Here is an 11765-nt window from a genome sequence, read left to right as displayed (position 1 = left end):
AACAAATAGGTACATAATATTATATTAATCAATGACACAATATTAAATACTTAAATGATGAGTTGCAGGCAATATGCGACAAGTGTTATTAAATACAAACAATTTGTAAGAATAATAATATATTGGTAATAGTGTACTTGCATAAATAAAGGTTAGCATTTCTAGGGTGGAGGTTGAATCCGAAAACCCTCGGATTATAGACATGCCACCATTAGATTAGTAGTTAAAGTCGTATACAACTATTACTTACTAAATAGCATTAGCTTTAAAAATTAAATTTTTTTTTTGGACAAATACAATATGAACCTTTTAAAAATTCATTTATAACACTTTTTATAGACTTATTCTTAAATGAACATCAATACGACCCCACCAATATATTTTATTTAAATTCCTAGTTAGGCGATATTTTTCCAAAGCCATGAAAGATGGCATATAATAATATTCAATTTGTTTTATGTTTCCAAAATTAAAAAATGAATTACAGCTATAACACTTCACTAACAAATTGTTTTGTTTATTTGTTATGACTTACATTGTTGTTTCCTAATACTAGAATAGTAAAACCTAACCCAATATTATGTATTATTCTAAAAACTTTGTATATGTTAAACTTGTTTTTATATTAATTTTTCATTTTAAGGATGATCTTTACAAACCGAATGATATTGAGAATATATTATCAGATCAGCTTTGCAAAGAATTAAAAAAAGTTGTTAGTCCTGTACCAGATGATCAAATTGATGAATTAAATGTACCAATACCAATTAAAATATTAAGAAACCATCTCACACCTGATGTAATAGTGAATACAATACCGAAAGATGTTTATGGTCAAATAGCTAAAATTGAATATCGATTTAATTTTAATTTTCAAGCCAAGAAAAGATTTCGTATGCTATTATTTCCTTCTGATAAGGATTTAAATAATATTGATGAAATCAGTGATTTGTCAACTCAAACCAAAGACAATGATTCTAGAACAATGTCCATAAATTCAATGACTATCCGGGAACCAGAAGTATTTTTAGATGATGACTTTAGGGTACAGTCAATCGCCTGTACAGGGATAATAAAAAGGTAAAATTAAAATAAAAATATTTTTTTTTAAAACAATAATTTGAAATATCATTTTTTGTTGGAACAGTGAAGTGAACATTCTAAAGACATGCATTGAAAAATTGGGAAAATTTATTTTTCACACCAAAGTGAAACGTACTACTACTTATTTAATTACCAAATCAGTATCTAATCAATCATTAGATATTGTATTTGCGATGGCTTATGGCTGTTACATTGTTTCTGAAGATTGGGTAAGACGCTTACAAAGACTAATTTAATAACTTGCCATTTATAACACTACAGTTTTATTTATTTAATTCAAAATATATTTGACCTATTACATTTTTATAATTTTGTGTATAACATAACTGAAAAAATATAATATTATTTTATTATTAAGGTACTCAAATCATACGCAATTGGAAGATGGCTATCTCATCAAAAATACATGATTCCTGAATTGTCTGAACCTGTCAAAGTAAAAATGCTTGATTCACTTTTATTTTATTTATTTATGAATGTTTGAATAAATATTTACAAAATTTTTTTTTTTTTTTAAGGATTTTCAAATACGACGGCATAGAGTATCTGGTTCTAAATTGAAATTTAATATATTTGATAAAGCTGGTCAGATATATGTATCTAATAGCTGTGAATCACCAGCCGAACTCTTGAGACAGTTGGTGCATGCTTGTGGTGGCCATTGCACAAGTGAGGAATCTAAAGCAGATATAGTGATTGGCGCTACAATACAATTCAGACATAATACTCATGAAAAATGGATTTTTGACTGTATAACCCAGGGGATATTGCTAAATAAATATCAGTATACCTATGTTAATTCTAGTGAATAATGATATTGTGACCTGTAACCTAAAATAATTTTTTTATAAATCTATGTATATTAACTTTTTTACATAACATTTTTATTTACTTTAACCAATATTTATGTGTATGAATTAATTTTTTTCTTTTAATATTACATTAAAATGTATAATATCAATAAAAATATAGTATTATAGTCCTATGATAAAATGTGCTTATTAGTACTTGTGAACAGAAAGTCTTTGGTCTGAATCGGTCACACTGATAAGACACCTGCCATTTTTTTAGCTGGAAAAATATTATTTGTAATACATTATGTATTTATGTACCATACAATTATGTGCAATTTGTGCATGGGTTAGTTGGTTATTTGAATACAAACAGCAATACCGTAAACATCATTTTAATGAACTACTGTTTATTAAATATTAAATAATTTACAATAGTCTATCATCTTTTGTTCTGGTGCATGAAAAGTGAGTTGAGAAAAAAGGAGAAAATAGGTACTAAATAATTTTAATTATGATAGAGAAATTACGTGGAATTTTTTTATACCAAAAATAAAACTTCACTAAATTGTTTTAATTTAATAAGATATATTGTTAATTTTTTAGATAATTTCATGCTAATATTAGCCCAGTATTTGAATTCTGATCCCTGGTTATAATAGTGTCATGGGTAAAGGAGAGATTGCTGTACAATTTTGTAGTAGAATTACTAAATGTTATTTTGTAATATTTAGTTTATTTCTTATGATGAGCAGATAGTTTTTATAATGATAGAATGTTAATAAATTTTATTTATATATAAATATTACCTAATACCTAATTATTATAACTTTTAAATTATTAATGCTCCACATTTGTAAAATCTTTTAATTTAGGCTATTATTATCCTTCGTAGCTGCATAATGTCAAATAATGTTAATTCTACTTACACAAATGTTCATTTAGTTGCATCAACTTGAGTTCTCAATTGAGAAAGAAGTCAGGACACTCTTTTAATTTCACTAAAATTCTAAAGTACTTAAAAATATGGTTTTTTAAGAATGCTGAAAAATATCATATACCAGAATATGAGTAAATACATAATTAAAGGGAAAAAGGTAGTGGGCACATACATGGTGAAGATATGTGTTTGATAATAATTAATAATTTACTGTATATTTCACTTGGTACTGAAATGCAACAATTTATGTACCATTTATTTTAAATGAGTTAGTAGTGATAATATATTTAACTCTAACAGATCCATTTAAACAGCTACTTGAAACTGCTGGTAAATATGGATAAATTCTGTGAACATTTATATGTTAATTCCTCAAATAAATACATTTCTATTAAACTCCCATTTTTTAAAAATAAATAATATGTAAATTACTATAGTTTGCCAATGGGCAATGAGTGATGAAGAACTATATGCCTACACATCATACTTTTAAAATCGTCTTCACTTTCAAACAGATTTTATAGTGTATTTTGTAAATTGTAAATGTATATTATTTACCTAAATATTCAGCATGTTTATTAAATCGCCTTGAGTATTAATCGTAAATAAATGTAGTTAAGATAGGTTAAATGGTTTTGTAAGCTTAATATTTTAAAAGTACATTGGACGTTGATTTTATAATATGTAGTTGAATGCGATTGGACGCTTCCAATATTAACAATAAGGTGGTTTATCTGTATATTATAAAATCCATGGTTTTGCTAATCATTTGATTAAATTATTTTAATCTATAATAATTTGTTTAATGTATAAACTAATAACTTGATGTCAAATATTTGTGGAGTAGTCCATCCATAAATGTGATCATTGATCGTGAAGTTACTTCTTTATATGCACATAAATATTATGTATTTATGTTTATGTTATAAGTACCAAATAACTAAAAAAGTAACCATTCTATGATTATAATATATATTCCTCACTCTCAATCTAAAATATAAAGTATTTAAATTGCTTATAATAGCTCCAAGTAATACAATTATTAAGACTATTAACTTTCCCTTTTGAACCGCACCATTATCAAATAGAAAATAAAATATTTAAAATTTTAAACATTTGTTTTTCCGTATTCAATTTAAATGTACAATATGTATAATGTTTTAATGTGCTATAATAAATTATATTGTTAATGGTCACTAATCATTAAACATTAATTTGGTTTCGATTTATTATTGCTTGTTAGTTGTTACACGGTAGATCTCATGTATTCTACTTGTGTAGCTAATCTAAACGTATTAGATGTGACGCGCTAAATAACATCGAAGTAGGTACCCACGGTTGGTTTGAAAACTTTCTAATAATTTGTAATTAAAAACTAAAGCGCTGATTTTTATGCACTAAAAAGTATCGAAATATGCCATATAATAAGCAGTAGGTACATGTACAATGTACAAATCATTAAAATACATATGCAAAAAATATGCAAGATTTTTTTTTTATTTATCCAAAATTTACAAATTAAACAACTTATAACAATTAATTACTTAAATACTAGAAATTTAAGGAATTTTCTGAACAACTTTGTAAAAAGTTATAAATAACTTGTAAAAATATACAAAAATATGCAATAACCATTGAGTGTGCAGAAAAAAAATTTACTACAGTATCTTCATGCTATTATGATTCGTAAATAGATTATTGACAAAAATCCAAAAATGTGAAAAGGAAAAAAGTATGTATCTGCATGGAAATTTGCGCCCTAGTAAAAACCATTACATAATCCAATACGAGTAACACATTTATGAAACCAGAGACCATTTATTTTAATAATTTTATTTAAAATTTAAAGTTATGTTGAAAGGTGCCCTACTATTAAAGGATCAATGTGTCAATTAATAGTCATTTTATGTAGGTACTTATTTTTCATACAAGCCTCTAGGAACTGTACCCTTTCTTATGAAAAAAATATTTTGCAGCAGGCCCAGCAAATTCTCGAGCCGGCCCTGCGGCCTGCATTGTGTATAAGCAATGCATAGCCAAATCTGTAGACATGAAAGAAGGTAGAATGTGACACGTCATCATTATATTATGTGCATAAAAATATGATTTATATAATAGTATATTACTTAAACATCAAATATTAATTATTACCTGCTGGCTGCTGCCCGCATTACAATGTAATATTCGACACGATTGCAAACAATAAACAAAAAAAAGCGATTGTATGCACTACTGCACTACTATAAATACCGATACCGTTCTGTCGTGGACCTGCCGTTTGAGCCTTCAAAATAATCCAATCCAATTATTTTCGTATTCTGAATTTCTATATTCATATTATTATATTTTGAAACATAATCTCAATAACACTAGAGGTGAGTAAATAAATGTTGTATTATTGTGTTTTATGTTTTTTAATTTTTCTCGAGCCGGGTAGGTAGTGCACGTGTGCACATATTATACACGAGCCGCCACCGAAGTGTCAGTACGCACAGTTCGGAATTTATTCTTTACGGCTTATATAACAATAACATTTTAGTCAAGCAGTAGAAGACTGAACATGGATTATTAATTATTATTTATTACAAACAATTTATTATTAACTAGCTATTATTAAAAAAAATATTAAATTAATGATGCATTCACCTTAAATCCATATGAGTAGGCCCCGGAAGCTTATGCATTAAAAACTATCAACATTTGCAATAAATATGCGTTTAATTATTGTTTTTTTACTGAGTTTTTGGTGGAAATAATAATTTTAAAAATGGGAAAAGATACAAAATGTAATTACAGTTGTAGTGTCTCGCTAATCCGGACTAGATAGGACCGGACTCTATCCGGATTAAATAGATTTTTTTTTAACTTACTAATAAATACAAACAAAAAACACCTTATGTGTTTATACAAATTCAAAATGTATTGATTCACAATTTTACATTATTATTATTTATTATTATTACGATAATATCTTAAATCTTAATCATCGATATTCCCGAATATATACATTATACACGAGTACTGAAGTATGAAATAAAGATTGTCCGGATTAGCGAGACTCTACTGTAATAAGAAATATAATGTTGTATTTTAAAATACAACTAAATGAAACTCAATGTTGTGCTCGCCGCGCGGATTCTCAGAGCTCAGAACGTTCTTGTAACGTGGTATCCGACACGGCGACACTATACAATTTTTGATATTTGAAAATATAAAATAATTCATTGAATCAAGTCACGAATACTTGGAATTACTGATTGCTTCCACAAGTACACAATAGTTCTACGGATCTGGTGATGTATTCCAGAACACAACGATTAAGGTTTTAATTAAATTTAACCCGAAATAATATCGGGACACACATAACATAATATTTAAGTACGGCCTAATATTACAAACTAACATTGCGTAATATCAATATTAATGTTATTTACATTTTAAAATGTTACGCTAGTTGATTAGGCCGGGGAACGGTTAATAATAAAACGTGAGCCCGGTTACCTTAATTTTTTCGCTACGAATTATTAATACGTATATAAATATATCGTATAATGCCTGTCGCACACCGACCAGATTGTGCACCTTGTGTGTGTATTTGTTTTGGTACTCAACAGGAATTGGACAGGTTCGCCGAGCAAGACCTGTGAGTACTAGTGTGCAGGTGGTGTGTGTAGGTGTGTATATGTGAGGTGTAGATGCTTATAGTTATAACTATGGAAAATAGGTAACTCTAATTAATAATGGCTAACACGGTTGCTGGTAAAAAACGGTAACTCAATTTGGTAATAATAGATAATATGATATAATAATATGTTTTAAAATAATACACAATAAACAATACTATGGCCAATAGGCAAAAACAATATAATAATATTTTATAACATGCTATTTGAGCCGCTAAGAATTATATAAATATGGCTAAATAATATGATAATAATTAGCTATTTGAGCTGTAATATAATAATAAATATGTATTTAAAATAAAACTCACAATTATGACGGAGCACCGCTGGCCAGCTGCTACCTACCTTTATAAGCAATATAATAAAATAAATAATACACAATATCACAATATGTTACAACAAATAATAATAAAGTTGGCGATTCACGCCTGTAACAAATAACAATATAATATAAAATTGGCGATTCGCGCCTGTGCAATTATTAATTAACAGAATAATATAAAATTGGCGATTAGCGCCTGTACAATTAATAATAAAAATTTATATTGGTGATTCGCACCAATTACAAATAATAAAAATACAGCGATTCGCGCACGAAAATAATAGTACGGACGTACGGTTTAATAGTTGTGATATGCGAGGCGATTTGCACCTTGCATGAGAATAATAGAAAATTGGCGATTCGCGCCTGAACTTAAAACCAATATAATATAAACCGGCACGCTCAGTAATAAATATGTCTTGATGACAGCGGTGTGCGGCCGTATCGCATAATTGTACAATCTGCATTTATCTCTTATATAATAATTAATAATTCACAGATGGCACAATTTACATGTAAAAATAAATAATAAGGTGTTGTGTGTGCGACAATTAAATAGTGGGAGCAGGGCGATGAGCGCGCGAACACTAGTGTTATTTTGCTTTCGTATAACAATATAAAAATAACTATAATACCAAACTTATAACTTATATACTACAAAAATAAACTAAATTTATTCATACCGATAATATTATGTCCACATGACCATAGTATAGTAGCTGGTTACACACTGAGCGGTTTGTCCGCGCGCGGTCGCGGTTTTTATCCGCGGCGGATAACCGCTTACAATTAAACATGGGTTATTTAAGAGGACGTCGAAGGTTAATTTTTTGAATATCAAAACAACGCCCCGGACTTCCAATAGTTCTCAGGAAGTAATAATGGTATAATAAATCTAAATATATCCAAAGAAAGCTTAGAATATATACTATGTGCGTATAGAGCCATATTAAAAAAAAAATAAATAACTATCTACTGTTTTTACAATGAGAAGTTTTCCATTTTTCAAAAGGTTATAAAATAAATAGCAAATAAGTTTTGCAAAAAAACTTTCTATAGGCACGTAGAATAAGTTCTGGTCTTTAATTTGGTACTGAAATCGATTCTCTACGACAAACAATGTTTGAATACTATTGGAAGTGCGATGGGATGTTTTTATGGAAAGTGGCATATTCATATTATTCATACATGTAAAACCGCGCCGCCGAGCGTCGCGGACAACCGCCTGCGACCGCTCATGTCAATTCCTGAGCGGAAAACTGCCGCGGACAAATCGCTCAGTGTGTAACCAGCTTAAGAGTATTTATTATTTAAGGTTATTTACGGATAATTATTGTTATTGTAATTTAGTATTTACCAATATCAGTCTTATTATGAACCGCGAATATGATGGGTATCTATTTGATATAATTATTTTCTATTTATTGTACAATAAATACCTACATAGTGCACATGTGCAGTGTGCTTTAATAGTATACACTATGTATTAACATTTTAATAAGTCATAATCCAAACATAGTAATTTAATTAAAATTTACGCTTTCTAACCGCGGGACTAATAATACAATTTTGCAACTCAGGGCCCAGGGGTCCATGCCCCTGTTGCCCCTCCGCTAGTCATACTTTTGATTTGATTGTTTTGGACTTAAAAATGTTGTACAATTAAATTATCCAGCACATAGAATTTGTCAATGAGCTGATTAGTCCAACACACTATAACAATGAATGACAGTAATAATTTTACGTGTATTTTGAGCATTTTAAGTACACAAAAATACAATAATTATCCAGTCTATGCAAATAATTGAAAAATACTACACCTGATCTTAATGAGAATGAATCGCACGCATTCACCCGCACCAGCTGGCAGTTAAGTCATTATTTAGGACATTATTGAAGCTTTGTTTCTGTTTTGAGTTTTTACTCCACTAAAATACCAACAATATATCCATAGGCGTGTTTACGGGAGGGGCCGGGTGGGCACTGGCCTCCCCGGCGGACTGTGCCTCAAGTAAAATGCCAGGGGAAAAAAAGTTGTGCTGTGTGAAGGTACCCTGCACTCTGCAGTACCTACCTATAGATTTGATTGATTGTAATTTTTGTAACTTGTTTTATTGTTGCACACAAATAAATAATAATAGAACATTTTATTGATATTTGAGTTATTATATTTAAGCATTTATTAATTAGTGATTATATTATTATATAATATCGAGCAAGAAATATAAACTTTGATGATGTCATTGAGTATTAGTATTAAAACCATATGAAAAAAGAATGGATTAATAAACAATGTATAAATATTATAAATATTACTTATCTGTTTTTCATTTAGTTTTAATGTATTTTTATTGTTTTGACAGTGGTTATACTTTTTGATCACAATTAAAAAATATTCATATAATTGTGAATTTTGTAACATAAAGAATGTTTAAAAATGTGTAAAAAAAATATAGGTCTCACGATTTTAAAGTATTAAGACCATATGAAAGAAGAATGGATTTATAAAACAATTATATATAAATATTATGTATCTGTTTTTCATTTAGTTTTAATGTATTTTTATTGTTTTGACAGTGGTTATACTTTTTGATCATAATTTAAAAAATATTCCTATAATTGTGAATTTTGTAACATTAAAAATGTCTAAAAAAAAATAGGTCTCATGATTTAAAAATTAATTGTGCCCCTCGGTCACCAAGTCTGAACACGCCTATGAATATATCCATTTTGATACCGGAACTTTTAAGTCGAAGATTGTAACTTCTCCAAAAGGATACAAAAGTGAATAAATAATTAATATATTAAGAAAAAATATACTACACAATACACGTAGCGTGCTACTCATGCATAATAGCAAAACCAATAACTACGTTATTCATCTCTCCACTCAGGAATAATATAGGTACTTTTTAAATACTATAATAGTTGTCATAATAGCTATTATAATGTCCATATTGTTGTGATTATATGGTTTTGTAATATTGTAGTTCGAACATAATATAATTCATTCCGGAACAAATGTTTTCGGTTGAAAATGGTTATTTTTAAAGAATTTTGATCCGAAACACAACGATGGAAGTATTAAAAATTTAAAATACTAATTATATTTAATTGACATACAGTTGTAATTGCATTATGTTCTGAATTGAGTTGACCCAAACCATTCCCCAATGTGACAAATATTTACTTGGCGTAGATATTGTATAATTTATTATTAGTCATTTTTTGGTATGTAATTGTAATACTAAACAATTGTAACTAGAATAAATTAAAAACCGTGTTATTTGTTGAAACATGTTCCTAGTGTTCCTACCTATAATTTTAATTATCTATTCTTATAATATTCATTAATTTTGAAGGGTTAAATAAGAGTTTGATTTCAAAAGAGTAGAACATTCGTTTACAAGTCATTTTCGTGAATCGTATATAGACATGCCGAATTCAGTCTTACACAATTTACTACCAAGACAATACTTCGGTCTACAATTATAGAATTTGACCGCCACCACTGCGACGATTGTTAGTGTAAGCTTGAAGTGTGTACCTAACTACTTACGATTACATATTTCTTTTCAAAATACTTAAAAATTAAAATATTTAAATTTAAATTATTGATCTCTCAATCTCTGTTAAATTACACTTTACAATATTATGCTAGTAAAAAAAAAATGACAATAACTTTTTTGTACATTTTTACGTGAAGCGACCGCGACGGGACGCAACGAGTTACACCTACCTACTTAGTTAAATCAGCGAAAAAACTGAAAAGATGTCAATATATGTCACCGTACTATTATTTTTCTCTCTCTGGCTCACGATCAACAATGACAAATTCATGCACAATCGTATTTTTTTTACGTTTTTGAGTAATCTAAGAGATTACCTATCACAAAAAAAATAGTCTACTGTTTTCGAGGGTTTTACATAATATTATGAATTCGTCTAAACATGGTCTCAAAACAATTTAATATTCTTTTAATTTAAATGTATAGAACGATTTATTTATCTTACGAATTAGAATGTCATTCTTACAAACGTACGACGTAGAAAATTTTCGTTTACTAGTTTCAATTGAGTGCAGTTAGTTTTGATATTAGAGTAAAATTACCTACCATCTAACTTATAGGTAAGAACATTATCTGTGATTGAGCGTCGGCAATTTTCCGGTATTTTAATTTTCAAGCGAAATACGTGTACGCGAAATATCACGAATTAAAAACGCCCATGAATCGCTTGATGGTTAAAATATCGAATCAGCAAGCTTGAGCACAGATCATGTTCTTACATAAAAGTTTGATGATAGGTCACTTATTCACACCGATATCAGAACCAACTACACAGGATCGAAACTACTATAGACGAACGCAAACAAAGTGTACTCTCGATTATCCGAGTCGCGGATCATCCACCGTCTTCCGCGATATCATCTACACACCTAAGTCTTAAGTGCGTGCAAAAAATATATATTTACATTATGAATCATTATCGATTTGATTGGGTGATAATTTGTGATAGCCGATTACTCGATAACGACGTAAAATACACTACGCTCGTTTCATATTAATGCATAGTACATAATATTATGTTAATTTAATACTAGACTTACTAGAGTACTACCTAGACCCTCAAAAATGTGTACATTGCATGTGCATCATTATCGGTTTAGTTGGGTTGCGATAGTCGATTACGCGATAACGTACATTACACTGCATTTACGAAAATAAAAAACATTTCAATTTCCAATATTTTTTTCATTATTTTTCTAATTTTGCCGATTATCCGCTGAATCCGTTTATCCGCAGATGTCCTGCCACCATATTCCGCGGATAATCGAGAGTACACGGCAATTTGCTGTAGCACATTTGTCAGACGGAGACAACACGTACGCATGAGTGGCGTCCTCTTAAGAGTCGAATATATTA

General features: G+C 29.0%; 1 protein-coding gene across 1 annotated transcript in view; it reads left to right on the top strand.

The window, feature by feature from the left end:
- The window catches only part of LOC111042164, a 7844-nt gene extending 5862 nt beyond the window's left edge, over positions 1-1982 (top strand). The window contains exons 2-5 of the mRNA XM_022326685.1: positions 588-1080; positions 1148-1313; positions 1463-1540; positions 1623-1982. Of these exons, the coding sequence (XP_022182377.1) occupies positions 588-1080; positions 1148-1313; positions 1463-1540; positions 1623-1916 (1031 nt within the window). The 3' untranslated portion in view covers positions 1917-1982. The remainder of the gene's footprint in view (positions 1-587; positions 1081-1147; positions 1314-1462; positions 1541-1622) is intronic.
- The last annotated feature ends 9783 nt before the right edge of the window (positions 1983-11765 follow it).

This window comes from Myzus persicae, unplaced genomic scaffold, assembly GCF_001856785.1.
Source record: "Myzus persicae strain clone G006 unplaced genomic scaffold, MPER_G0061.0, whole genome shotgun sequence".
Classification (NCBI taxonomy): Eukaryota; Metazoa; Arthropoda; class Insecta; order Hemiptera; family Aphididae; genus Myzus; species Myzus persicae.
The sequence above is the reverse complement of the archived record's forward strand: the minus strand, read 5'-3'. Positions and strand labels throughout refer to the sequence as shown.